Here is a 15,292-nt window from a genome sequence, read left to right on the forward strand (position 1 = left end):
CCCCCCCCCCCCACCCCCACACACACAAGTCAATATGTAATCGTATACACACAAACAATGCATAAAATATTTTTTCCATGACTAAAATTGCTTTTGTAAACAGACGTTAAATTGTTCAACAAAACATAAACAACTGTATACCCAAACCAAACCTAAACAAACAGCCCACCAACACATGCACAAACAACTGAATACCCAAACATCCCAGACATACACAAACAACTGTATACCCAAACCAAACCTAAACAAACAGCCCACCAACACATGCACAAACAACTGAATACCCAAACCAAACCAAACATCCTACCAACATTTGTCGCTCCTGCCACTGGTCTTTGTGCAACAAGTGTGGCAGTGCAGCCATGCGTTCCACTTCGTACTGACGTGACCATCCTGGGCCCGACGCTCTCTCGTCCACTGCCTTGGGGTGGAACCCTCCCTGGTCCACGTGGTACATGCCTGGGCCCAGCTTGCGTGTCTGAGCATCAACAGTCATCACCTGGTTAGGTCATGTGTCTGTGTGCATCAACAGTCATCATCATCATGTCAGGTCCTGTGTCTGTGTGCATCAACAGTCATCATCATCACGTCAGGTCCTGTGTCTGTGTGCATCAACAGTCATCATCATCACGTCAGGTCCTGTGTCTGTGTGCATCAACAGTCATCATCATCACGTCAGGTCCTGTGTCTGAGCATCAACAGTCATCATCATCACGTCAGGTCCTGTGTCTGTGTGCATCAACAGTCATCATCATCACGTCAGGTCCTGTGTCTGTGTGCATCAACAGTCATCATCATCACGTCAGGTCCTGTGTCTGTGTGCATCAACAGTCATCATCACGTCAGGTCCTGTGTCTGTGTGCATCAACAGTCATCATCATCACGTCAGGTCCTGTGTCTGTGTGCATCAACAGTCATCATCATCACGTCAGGTCCTGTGTCTGTGTGCATCAACAGTCATCATCACGTCAGGTCCTGTGTCTGTGTGCATAAACAGTCATCATCATCATGTTAGGTCCTGTGCTGTGTCTGTGTGCATCAACAGTCATAAAAAAGTACCGATGTACACAACATGTTCACACTCAACTTTCACACAATGTCAACATCAGCTACAGCTGTTTCTGCCATACCTTAACATCGATACATAACAGTTTATAAAGGAAACCATTCATTCACAGCAAGCAATAGGCTATCCCAAATAAAACAATACCATAATGATATAAAACAATATGACAAATATCTCCAATCATGTGCATTTAGTTTTAAATGTTTGTTAAGCCTTTTAGTTCTTGGCTTAACGAGCATCAAACAATGTAACAAATATCTTGATCATGTGCTTTTTGTTTTAAATGTTTCTTCAGCCTTTTAGCATTTGGTTCAACAAAGAATGCCAGGAGATACCAGGATAATGTGCATTTAGTTTGAAATGTTTGTTAACCTTTTAGCTTTTGGCTCAAGTATCCAGCAATGTGACAAATATCTTGATCAAGTGCCACTTAGTATTTTGTTTCAGCCATGCAGCTTTTAGCTCAACAAGCACAGAGCAGAAAATCTTCATCATGTGCATCAAACTTTTAATGCTTGCTAACCTTTTGGCTTTCAGATCAACAAGTATCAAGCAATGTGAAAAATACTGTGACCATGTGCTTAAAACACACCTCCTACTCAAGACGCGCACACACACACACACACACACAGTGTGCACACACATGCATGCACACACACAAATGGACATCATGCCAGCAGAAACACACCTATGCACACACACACACACACACACACAGAACACCAATGCATGCGTACCAAATACATTGGATATGTTCCCGAAAATAAACATATTCACACATGAACACAAGTGCATTCATTGATTCATGTGCAACTGTACCCCCCCCCCCCCACCCCGACCACTCTACCCTCCAAACTCTCCCTCAATGGGCTGACACACGACTATTTTTCACAAAATTACCTAACCATACACATGTACATAAAAGCTTTTTTTTTTTCTTTTTTTTTTTTACATTATAGCCTCTCACTCTCAATTGCTCTATTTCCCAAGTAAGTAACAAGTACACTGAAATAAAGCTAAGGTATGGGATAAATTTGGTGAATATCAGAACACTTCCCCCCCCCTCCCCCCACCCCCCCCCCCCCCCCAAAGAAAAACCAGTGCATGAAAAAATGTCTCCAGCAAGTGTATAAAATAAAAATGTTACTTTAAATGACAATGATTTTAAAACAATATTCACAGCTATAAGAAAAGAATGAATACACTGCAATAAACCCAGTTATGGGATGAATTTGCTAATCAATATGTACAATATCAAAACAAAACAAAATAAAACCAAAAAAAACAACAACAAAAAAAACAAAAAAACACACCCACCCCTGCCCAAAACAAAAATGTATGAAAAATGAAACAAATTCTGCAGCCAGTGTATAAAATCAAAATGTTAATTTAATAGACAATGATTTTAAAACAATACTCACATATGTAAGCAAAGAATGAATACACATGCTGGTGTTGAAAGTTGCCTACGAAAATCCCAATGAGAAGATCTACGCAATGCATACACTGAGCAGAAAAATATTGTATGCTACATGCATTTACAATTCATAAATGAAAAAAAAAAGAAAAGAAAAAAAAACCCAAAAAAACCCCAACCTCAGGGTCTGAACATTATGAAGTCAATGAACAGTAAACATTGTCATACTATGTAAGTAATTTTTTTTAACATAATACAGCAGGATCTATAGTTGCATAATACATATATAAGTATCTATAAAAATCTATATTCACAACTACAGGAAACAGGTTTCAAAAGAGAAACTGAGGATGGATAAGATGTTTATTTGAGGAAAAAACATATGAGGCACACAAACACACCACCACCACCACCTCTATCACACACTCTTACACACACCACTACACACACCACCACCACCACCTCTCTCTCTCTCTCTCTCTCTCACACACACACATACCACCACAGCTAGCTCGCTCTCTCTCTCACACACACACACCAACCACAGCTATCAGCACCACACATATACCACCATCATCATTATCATCACCACTACACAAACACACATACACACCCCATCACCACCACCTCTCTCTCTCTCACACACACACTACCACCACAGCTCACACACACACACACACACAAACACACACACACACACACACACATACAAACAACCACAGCTATCAGCATCACACATATACCACCATCATCATTATCATCACCACTACACAAACACACATACACACACCATCACCAATATCACACACATACTACACACACATCTCACCCATTTTTTTCTCTGTATCAACACACAAACATAATACATACTCAGAGAAAACATACAGAACACAAATCATCATGCACATGCAAAACATCATGTCTTATTCAGCCCTCATTACTGGTAAACAAAGAATATGTATATATCTATATCTATATCTGAATAAGTAAAAATCTATTTGTAAAATTAAAGATTTCAGAAAGAAAAGAAAAGGGGGGATAGTAAGCAAATACACAGGACATCAATACAAAATGTATGCATTACGATTAAAATCAAATCGACAGAAAGATAGTGAGGAACGATACATGTATTTTAAAGGAAAAAAACAACAACAGAAGAATGAAATTGAGTACAGATGTGGATACATTTCTAAATAATTTTGGCACTTGCAGAAGTAACTTACAATGATGTCAAAAACTATTGCAATACATGATAATGGAAAACGGGAAAATGGAAAGAAAAAATAAAATGGGAATTGTAACCATGATTTTTTTTTTTTTTTTTTTTTAAACACAAAAAAACAACTCACCTTGTAATACAGTCCTTTCTAGAAAGACATTGCATATATGATGTACACAGTCCAATATATTACACCTCAAATGTACACAGAAGTGAAATCATGCACATTATAAATGTTCTCAGAAATCGTGCAAAAGGCTGGGAAGAACAGTCCAGCAAATACCAGGGCATGCCAACATGATTCTGGGCGGAGTTTTGTTGCTTTATGTTCTCTGATTCTGGATACAAACAGATGAAATTTCACAACTCAGAATCAAAAGTTAAACTTACTTGTACATTTCGACAGACGGTCGAACCATGGGAAATACACAAGTTAAACTTTTTAATTCTCAGTTGTGAAATGTCTTCAAAATCTGAGATTTTTCAATATATGCGAGAGACAGAGCACAAAAATGACAGCGTCCAGTATGGAGAAACGTAGAGAAAGCGACAGATTGAAGATGGGCTGAGAAAAGAAACGACTGAACAGAGAGAGAGAGAGAGACAGACACACACACATTGTGACAGTGACAGAGTGTGAAAGTGAGAAAGAAACACTGCAAGAAAGGGAGAGAACACAGTAGTTTAAAAAAAAAAAAAAAAAAAAAAAGCAACCAAAACAGCACTCTCAAAACAACTGAGAGGTTAACTCAAACACCACATGCAAACAGTCAGTATTACAAATATAAAGAACACACAGTTGATAGAATACAACACAGCTGTATAGAATAAAGATTTTTTTTAAATATAAACAATGTGCACATCCAGAACAGCTCATACAGAACCAGTTCAGTTTATCAACAACAAATAGTAGTGAAAAAAACAGCACACGACTACGCTAAAAAGCTGTGAACATTTAAGACAGTCAACAACAAAAATCTAACAAAAGTGTGGCTTTTCAATGTTCTTACCTCCCACACCTAGCTTGCTTCTGCCCCCCACCCTCCCCCCAACATCTCCCCCTCCCCCTTTTTATCTTTATCTTTGGTTTTGTTAATGTTAATTTAACTCACTCAATACGGCCAGTCCTCTCTTCTCCTCTACACAGACCCCTCGGATGTCCAGTGGGTGTCTGAATGACCCAACCTTTAGCTTCCGTCGTCAGAATTGTGGTATTCTTTGTCAACGTTCACCCCTTCAGTGTAAGAGCCTTCCGCTTGTAATATTTTGATGGTGGTAATTGGGGTGAAACACTGTTAACGTCGTCTCTTTCGCCGTTCGTATGGAGAGAGTAAAACACTAAATGAAAAACATGTCAACTTAATGCCAGGAACTGGAATTCAACACTGATTGCAAGATGAACACCTAAAGCTGGTTTGTTTTTCTGGACAAAGATGGATGTTCACACCAAGGAAAGCCAGCTTTGTTCAACTCATTTACTCCAACCTCCTCTTCATAAAAATGGACTGCAGTTTGCGATTCAAAACCACAATATTTTGAAAGCAAGCTGGGTGCTAAACCTTCACAAATGTGATCCATTTATTTCAGAGAAAAGGAGGAGTTAAGGGACAGAAAACACACGGTGCATTTCTTCGATCCAAGATCAGTGCACAAGGAGGGAAAACAATGAATCACATTCTGCATGTCTGATTCAAAACCACAATATTTCAACTGCAAACTTGGCGCTCAACCTTCACAAAAGTGATCCGTTTGTTTCAGAGAAAAGGAGGAGCTAAGGGACAGAAAACACACGGTGCATTTCTCTATCCAAGATCAGTGCACAAGGAGGGAAAACAAAGAAACTCCCTGTTACTTTACCAGCGGCCAGTCTGCCCGTCACGTGTTCATTCTCACCTGTTCATCAGTGGACTTTTTGTCGTAGGGGATCTCAGTGAAGGTGCCAGGCATCTTGTTCTTGGGGTGAACTCCTGACACATCAAACCTGCACAACAAAGGAAACATGCTGATGCATGTCGTACAACGGCTTAACCTAAAAGCTAACAAACAGAACTGCTCTGAAGAAACAAGGTTGTTTTTTTCTTTTGCTGAGGCTTGAACAGCCATTTGTTTTAAACAGAATTTTATATGCATGACTGTTTCTTGATGATTATTTTTTTATGCCACTGTAGACAGGTATACACCATTTCCAGGGTGGGTGGAAGCTGGGTATCTGTATTTACATAACCCACTGAAATGACTTGTTCAAGTTTCCAGTGTTCTTCTTCAGCATGGGTTTACATAAAGGAAGATTCCAGCACTGACTGGTCTACGCGTATGTTATGTGTTGGCCTAGAGGTAACGCGTCTGCCTAGAAAGTGAGAGAATCAGAGCGCACTGGTTCGAATCCTGGCACAGTCACCAGTATTTTCTCCCCCTTCACTAGACCTTGAGTGGTGGTCTGGACGCTAGTCATTCAGATGAGACGATAAACTGAGGTCCCATATGCAGCATGCACTTAGCGCACGTAAAAGAACCCATGGCAACAAAAGGGTTGTCCCTGGCAAAATTTTGTAGAAAAATCCTCTTGGATAGGAAGATAAACAACAACAACCAAAGACACCCAGAAACTGCAGGCAGGAAAAAATACAAACAATGGGTGGCACTCTCAGTGTAGCAACGCATTCTCCATGGGGAGAGCAGCCCGAATTTCACACAGAGAAATCTGCTGTGACACAAAGGAGTAATACAATACAATGTTGACCTGGGAGAGAAGAAAAATCTCAATCCCTGATCATTTAAAACATATGTCTTGTTTAAATCACTGGAAAGTGGAAAAAAAATCTCCACCCTTATTCACCAAAATATACCTTTACAGTCATTCAAAAATCTTCACTCTTAATTACTCAATACATCTCCATTCTCAGTTTCTGTTTCTCAGGAATGTGTTGCTGTGTGTGGACAAATCACTTTGTTACAGTGCATCTGCAGGGCAGATGCTTGACCAACAGCACTACCCAATGCACTGTCAGGCCTTGAGTGGTGGTCTGGATGCTAGTCTATCACACAAGACACAGCCACTCTGGGTTTTTTGGTTTGTTTTTGTTTTTCAAATCCATTTCACCTGGGAATCACAAATACACACACACACAAGAAAAGAAAAAAAAAGAAAATGTTGTGGCCGTGGATTATGGTGACACGCTCTGCATGGGGACTGCAGCCATATTTCAGAGAGGGAAATTTGTGAAGAAAGTGATCAGATCCAATACAATAAAATGCAATGAAAATTAATTCAACACCAATACAGTGCCTCCAAGTCAGATACAAACTCTACACATTAAGCCTCAAACACTTGTCTACAAGCACCACAAATACAATAAATACAAACCACTTTTCAACTTTTTAATATAATTGGTCTTAACCAAACCCATGTCTGCCGAATATTATGCACCTTATTTTCTTGCCCCCCACCCCCCCCCCCCCCCAAAAGAAAAGCAACATTTAAAAAAAAAAGCAAACAAAATAATAATAATATAATAATGGTATTTATATAGCACTGAATCTTGTGCAGAGACAAATCAAAGCGCTTTTGCACCAGTCATTCACACGCATGCATAACTCAAAAACTGTAGAAACTAAAGACAAGGAAGGGCAGGCAAGGGAGGCTATTTTGGGAAGAGGTGGGTTTTAAGGCCAGACTTGAAAGAGCTGAGTGTGGAGACTTGACGAAGCGAAAGAGGAAGTTCATTCCAATCGCAAGGTCCAGAGACAGAGAAAGAACGGCGGCCAACAGTCAAGTGTTTGAATCTGGGTATGTGTAAACAGAGTGGATCCGAAGCCGATCGTAGTGAGCGAGATGGAGTGTAGAGGTGAAGGCAGCCGCAGAGATAGAAAGGGGCAGTTTTGTGAATAAGTTTTGTAAAATTTTCAAGTACTTGGTTAAGAAAAAATAAACATCCTCTTCCTTCAATAGAGTCCAAACACTTCAACACCTAAGAATGCAGATCTACCTTTTGAGATAATACAAACTATCTTTATCATGGAAATTAACAAATAATGAGGCCAGGAGATGAAATGATTAACAAATAGTAAAGAGTGGTAACTCTCTCCATTCACAAGGTACACAACTTCAAGTTGAATCGGTAGCGTAAGCAGCATTGACTTGGAAGTTGTGTACCTTGTGAATGGAGAGAGTTACCACTGTTTAGTATCTTTACCATGAAATGACATCAATAAACGATAATAATAATTATAACAACAAAAAAGATAATATTAATAATAATAATGACGACAATAAAATGTAAACATATCACATTCCTTCAAGAGAGGGCAAACACTTGAACCACCCAAGATCTGTCTCTGAGAGTAAATCTCTTGGTTTGTTGTGAGCAACCTACAGCACAACCCCCCCACCTCCCCCCTCTACCTGGGTCCCTGTGGAGTGTCATCTGGCTGTACAGCCCTCAGCTTATCTGCCACTAGCCCTGAGGGTTCTCCAGCCGCTGTGATTAGTAAACCATGACAGAGTGAATGAACTACTGGTGGGGTGATAAATAATCCAATGAAGTGATAACGTCTCTAGTCTGGACTTATGGGGGATAAAGTGAATAAACTATACTGGTGGGGTGATAAATAATTTAATGAAGTGATAACGTCTCTCGTCTGGACTTATCGGGACTAAATGAATAAACTGTATCCAGAGGTGGTAAATAATCTGATGGAAGTGGTAACGTCTCTTTCCTTGACTTAAAGGGGATCAAGTGAATAAACTGTATCCAGAGGTGGTAAATAATCTGATGGAAGTGGTAACGTCTCTTTCCTTGACTTAAAGGGGATCAAGTGAATAAACTGTATCCAGAGGTGGTAAATAATCTGATGGAAGTGATAACGTCTCTTTTCCTGACTTAAAGGGGATCAAGTGAATAAACTGTATCCAGAGGTGGTAAATAATCTGATGGAAGTGATAACGTCTCTTTTCCTGACTTAAAGGGGATCAAGTGAATAAACTGTATCCAGAGGTGGTAAATAATCTGATGGAAGTGATAACGTCTCTTTCCTTGACTTAAAGGGGATACAGTGAATAAACTGTATCCAGAGGTGGTAAATAATCTGATGGAAGTGATAACGTCTCTTTTCCTGACTTAAAGGGGATAAAGTGAATAAACTGTATCCAGAGGTGGTAAATAATCTGATGGAAGTGGTAACGTCTCTTTCCTTGACTTAAAGGGGATCAAGTGAATAAACTGTATCCAGAGGTGGTAAATAATCTGATGGAAGTGATAACGTCTCTTTTCCTGACTTAAAGGGGATAAAGTGAATAAACTACACTGAGAGGTGAGATATAATGTAGTCAAGTGATCATGTCTCTCCGCTGGACCAAGGGGGAGACTTCAGTGATAAACTCCACCACATGCAATAAATCCTTGGCTTTTTCCCACTGCTTGAGGATTGAGTCTTAATTGTGTGTGTGTGTGTGTGTGTGTGTGTGTGTGTGCGTGCGTGCGTGTGTGTGTGATAAGTTTTTTTGCAAAATGTCTTAAGCAATCAATATCATTAGATTCTATTTGTGATGCATAATGGCAGGAATGAGATTTCAGATTTTCTGTAGAATTTATCAGTGATGCATTGTGGCAGGAATAATAAATTCCAGCAGTCTGTCTTTTCCACTCAAAGAAGTAACTGTGTTCTTAACATTGCAACACTGACAGAAATTGTGTGCATGTGTGAGTGTGTATACGTCATATGCCTGTGTACGCATACATGTGCATACAGAAATGTTTTGGAACGATGTCAATTACTAAGTGTTGTAAGTCCAAAAATGTGTGTACCCACATTTTGATGGCTTAAAAAAACACAAAAAACAACATACAAGACAGCTGTATATGGCATGCTCAGCTTTTTTTTCTTTTCTTTAAAAATACTGTTAACATAAATGAACAAAAGAAAAAGGATTTCATTCCTCTGCCCTACATACCATTATTCCCACAAATTATGGCCAGCAGTAAATATGCCAATCCAGTCTTTGGGTTCAGTTTATGTATGGTCTGACCCAAAGTAGATCTCTCCTTCAGACCTGAGCAAGCAACTGATAATCCGCTTAACACGTTTGTCCACTTCCTACCCCTGAGGTTTATCTGGCTAGATTTATGGGCCCAGTGAATCACACATACTGTAAACAGTGATACACTCCGGCACATCAGGCTAGCACAGTGCAGTTTAGCAGTCACAAATGTTTATGTGTATGCACACACCCACCAGAACGAGCACACACCCACATGGACATGTGCTCATACATAGATAAAACAAAAACACACAGACATGCACACACATCACAAGACACTTAACATCCACAGAAGTCTTACAAACCTGAACTGACACACAATGAATTTTGGGTATCAAAACTGTCAGTGACAAGCTGGTATGTATGATTTCTCTTTATCTCTGAATACATAATGTCTGATTTATTTATGTGTGTGTGTGTGTGTGTGTGTGTGTGTGTGTGTGTGTGTGTGTGTGTGTGTGTGTGTGTGTGTGTTTGCCAGTGCAGTTGTGTCATTCTCTGAGTGCATGTGTGAAATAATTCAAAATCATGAAATAATGAATGTGCCCCAATGTCACGACACTGATGTACCCAACCATGCAGCTGCCTTCACATTTCTTCTCCTGACTGAGAACAGCGCACGTTGCAATGTGTCATCCACTCCATCCTCATTTCTTCTGACTGAGAACAGCGCACGTTGCAATGTGTCATCCACTCCATCCTCATTTCTTCTGACTGAGAACACTGCACGTTGCAATGTGTCATCCACTCCATCCTCATTTCTTCTGACTGAGAACAGCGCACGTTGCAATGTGTCATCCACTCCATCCTCATTTCTCCTGACTGAGAACAGCGCACGTTGCAATGTGTCATCCACTCCATCCTCATTTCTTCTCCTGACTGGGAACACTGCACGTTGCAATGTGTCATCCACTCCATCCTCATTTCTCCTGACTGAGAACAGCGCACGTTGCAATGTGTCATCCACTCCATCCTCATTTCTTCTGACTGAGAACAGCGCACGTTGCAATGTGTCATCCACTCCATCCTCATTTCAGAGCGGGCAGAAGGCCTGACCGTCTCACCCAACAACAAATGTACATAGTCTTAACAGTGCGAATGAAAATGCGTGTGCAAGTGGCATAACCTTTATTTCATCAAACGTTGACAGCTTTTTGAATAAGAGAGGGGAGATTGCGGCAATGATAGATGATGTGAAACCAAAACTGATCACCTTACAAGAAATCAAAGCCAAAAGACAGAAAGACTTGAACCGATCCGAATATAACTTTCCCGATTACGATCTATTTGTGAATAATTCCCCTAAACTAGGAGTGGCCATATACGCCCACAAAAGTCTCAATGCCATAGAATGTTCAATCCTAAATAATCATGAATTCGAAGAGAGCGTTTGGTGTTCCTTTGTAACATCAAAAAAAGAGAAAGCGCTAATAGGATCTATATACAAAAGCCCACATTCATCAAAAGAAAATGTTAACCTGCTACAAGACTTATTGCGAAACGACACAATACAAAAGTTTGACAAAGTATGTATAGTTGGGGATTTTAATTATCCTAACATTACTTGGGATGGATCATGGTCAAGCCAGGAAGATGAAAATTTTATTGAATGCTTACGTGATGTCTACCTAAACCAAATGGTGACAAAACCAACACGAAGAAGAAAAGGACAGAGAGCTAACATAGTTGATCTAGTGATTGTTAACGATGAATCTTTGATCTCGGATATAACTCATTCTTCACCTTTTGCCAAAAGTGATCATGAGGTATTATCATTTACACTCTACGTAGATGAAGGTTCAGAATGTAATGATGAAACTTTTCGATTTGATCTCGCGAAAGGTAACTATGACAAAATGAGAGAAGAGACGGCAGATGGTGACTGGACAAAAATAGTAAAGAAAAGTGAAAAAGAGATATGGGGTCAAATTGAACAACATTTATTAACAATTATGAATAAATACATTCCTAAAGTTAAAATAAAATCTGGACAAAGTCCCAAGCCAGCATGGATGACGAATAAAGTAGTTAAAAGTGTAAAAAAGAAATATAATCTATATAAGAAATTTCTGAATAGGAAAAGACACTATGACTATCATAAATACATTGACTGTCGAAATGAGTGCAACCGAATAATTAAAAAGGCAAAGCGTGAATATGAGAAGCAGCTTGCAAAAGAAACTAAATCAAACCCCAAATATTTCTGGAAATACAAAGTCAAAGACAAAGGCAAAGGTTGGAATAGGACCCTTAAAGACTAATGATGAAATCTATGTTTCCGATAAGGATAAGGCAACCCTATTAAATTCCTTTTTTGCAAGCGTTTTTACGAAGGAATCTAGTGATAATATCCCTCGCCTAGAAGAAGGAGAAAAATCGAATGGAAGATTAGTGGTGGACATTGTTGTCACACCTGAGGCAATTTATGATAAATTAAAAGGGTTAAATCCCAACAAAGCCCATGGCCCTGACAAGATATCCCCCAGAGTATTGAAAGAGTTAGCTAGAGAATTAAGTGTACCCCTGAGTATCCTCTTCAATAAAACCTTGGAAAGTGGAATTATTCCAGACGTGTGGAAGAAGGCAGATGTTGTCGCGATATTTAAAAAGGGAATCAAAACTGACCCTGGTAATTACAGGCCAGTGAGTTTGACGTGTGTAACATGCAAAGTATTTGAATCCATAATACGAGGTACAACTGTGGCACATATGTCAAATAATAATCTATACTCCAAGTGTCAGCATGGGTTTAGAAAACACAGATCTTGTATTACCCTGATCCTAGAGGTAATGGAAGACTTCACAGACATGACTGATGACAGTTTTAACATTGACATTTTGTACCTTGACTTTAAGAAAGCATTTGACAGTGTCCCTTATCAAAGATTTCTTGTTAAACTGAAGGGATATGGAATAACAGGAAATATTTATAAGTGGATAGAGCAGTTCTTATCTGAAAGAGTTCAGAGAGTTAGAGTGGGTAAAGAATTCTCAACTAACGAGAAAGTTTTGAGCGGAATACCCCAAGGAAGCATAATGGGACCTGTTCTATTCACCATCTTTATTAATGACCTTCCAGACATGGTGACAAGCAATTGCAAGATATTTGCAGACGATACAAAACTGTATAACATAAGTAACCACAAGGATATACTGCAAAGAGACATTGACAGACTACAAGACTGGACAAGACAATGGAAACTATATTTTAATGCCACAAAATGCAAAATCATGCATATAGGTAACAGAAATCCTGAACATGAGTATTATATGGATAGTCAAAAAAGTATAAGCATTACTAAATGTACCGAAGAAAAAGACATCGGAGTTATCTTTGACTCAAAATTTACTTTTGAGAAACATATTCATACAGGCAATCAATAAAGCAAATAGTTTGCTTGGAATTATTAAAAGGACCGTTACTTACCTTGATAAAGAAAATTTCCTTTGTCTATATAAAGCCTTGGTAAGACCACACTTGGAATATGGTAACACTATATGGGGATACCCAAACCGGAAAGGATTGCTAGCATCAATAGAAAGGGTGCAAAGAAGAGCTGCAAAATTAGTAAGTGAACTAAAAGACATGGATTATGGAGAAAGGCTGAGGCAACTGGACCTTCCATCACTGAAATATAGACGATATATAGGGGGATATGATCCAAGTATACAAAATCATATACAATTTAGATGATCTAAGAGTGGAAGATTTCTTTGAATTTAACACTGTTGAAAAAACACGAAGCTCTAGCCAAGATATATACCCAAAACATACTCGATTAAATGCCAAAACATACACTTTTACTAACCGCGTTATAAAATGGTGGAACCCACTAACAGAACTAACCTTAAGAATCTGTATCTTATCTTTGAAACCGAGCTCAAATTACGTAAGATGTGTTCTATGTCTACCAAGATACCTGAGCACTTATACGGATCCATAAAAAAACTCAAGTGGTCAATTTAAATGTGTACATTTAAAGACGTTCCGTAAAGCTAATGCCTCCAGAGAGAGAGAAAGAGAGAGAGAGAATGAGATCGTGTCTACCTCGCCTCTTTTAGACATTGTGCACGAAACTACCCTGTATGTGATTCTATATGTTGCATGACCTTGACAATGTTTGAGCATGACAATGGTAAGAAGACAGATTACATGGGGAAGAAAGAGAGCGAGAGAGAGAGAGAGAGAGAGGAAGAATAAAGAGATGAGAGAAGAAAAAAAAAGAAAGAGAAAAAAAAAAGACAACAGAAAGGATAAAAATGATGATGGAAGGAACGAAAAGAAAGAAAAGAAAAAAAAGAAAAGAAAAAGAAAAAGAGAGAACAAAAAAAAAAAAAAAAAAAAAAAAAAAGTGGGAAAGAACCTTCCAAGGATGCTGAGACTATCCTGCTCATTTGCAGAAATTTTACGCATCCACTGATTTCTCCTTTAAAAAAACAAAAAACAAAAAAACCCCAAAAACAGAACTAACCAAAACAGCACCAACTCTTAACCAATTCAAGAATCTTCTGGACGCTGATATAAATGTAAAGATAAAAAGTATGAATATGATGATTAAATTACTCGTAGGAAAATTACCGCATGCAATGCAGACACTACTCAATGTTGACGAAAAAGAAGGGACATCAAAAAGGCCGCGAGGCCTACTTCGTCCCTATTCTATACCTATACCTTCTTCTCCTGACTGAGAACAGCGCACGTTGCAGTGTGTCATCCACTCCATCCTCTCCACCCCCCTTTCCCTCTCCCCGCCCCCTACCAAATTTCGGTGACACGAATTTTTCAATGTTTTCCAATAATTAAAAAATTTTCTGACACGGTTTATTGTGGCTACTGGTAATGCTAAAGTACGACATTACCATATTCACCTTGTGAAGTTGACACTGTTGTGGTGTGGCGAAATTTCACAAGCTGATTTTTCATGAACACAAATCACTGTGCAAACAGAGAGAGAGAGAGAGAGAGAGAGAGAGAGAAAAGCCCACAAAAACCTTACCTCGCTGTCTGGACGCCAAATGGTGCGCCTTTGTACTTCTTTGGTGCCGCGACCGCCGTCATTTTGTTTCAAGTTATCACTCGCGGGGTGTGGGGTGACTTCTCTCCGCCCGTGAAGAGCTGTGGTGGTCAGGTATTCACTCACAACAACTCAGCCAGGGATGGTGCAAATGAACGTGCAGCACTGACGTGACCCCGGGGTTGTTTCCAACCAAGCGCGCGCACGCATGGCAACTGGCGAAACCAGTGCGAGACCGGTGCCTCGGCTTCGCTTGCAATAAATCGAATGGTGTTCTTGATATGCACGTTCAGTAATATTGTCCCCATCATCCCACATTTTGAAATATATTTTCGATTTCTGCTACTACAATGAAAGGTTCTAAAAATGATTATGAAATTTGATAGAAAGAGAGAGAGAGAGAGAGAGAGAGAGAGAGAGAGAGAGAGAGAGAAGGGAAGTAACTGATGTCACAATTAACGAAAAAACCGTCTGCTACGATTGAGTGGTTCCCAATCGCAGCTTTAAATATAACTTCCAACATTAAGAATGATTCCGT

At 39.4% G+C, this 15,292-nt stretch overlaps 1 protein-coding gene across 3 annotated transcripts in view; it reads right to left on the reverse strand.

The window, feature by feature from the left end:
- Positions 1-14,962, reverse strand: part of LOC143280202 (ciliary microtubule-associated protein 2-like) — a 35,612-nt gene extending 20,650 nt beyond the window's left edge. For 2 of the 3 annotated variants that reach the window (XR_013055008.1, XM_076584817.1), the window contains exons 1-4: positions 14,737-14,962; positions 5,596-5,683; positions 3,833-3,850; positions 308-478 (exon numbers count right to left, since the gene is read on the reverse strand). Coding sequence is in view for 2 of the 3 variants with exons in the window: in XM_076584817.1 (XP_076440932.1) it covers positions 308-478; positions 3,833-3,850; positions 5,596-5,683; positions 14,737-14,798 (339 nt within the window). In the remaining variant the exon portion in view is untranslated. The remainder of the gene's footprint in view (positions 1-307; positions 479-3,832; positions 3,851-5,595; positions 5,684-14,736) is intronic. The other variant, XM_076584818.1, reaches the window with a different exon arrangement.
- Positions 14,963-15,292: the final 330 nt, after the last annotated feature.

The sequence above is a fragment of the Babylonia areolata genome, chromosome 3, assembly GCF_041734735.1.
Source record: "Babylonia areolata isolate BAREFJ2019XMU chromosome 3, ASM4173473v1, whole genome shotgun sequence".
Taxonomy (NCBI): domain Eukaryota; kingdom Metazoa; phylum Mollusca; class Gastropoda; order Neogastropoda; family Buccinidae; genus Babylonia; species Babylonia areolata.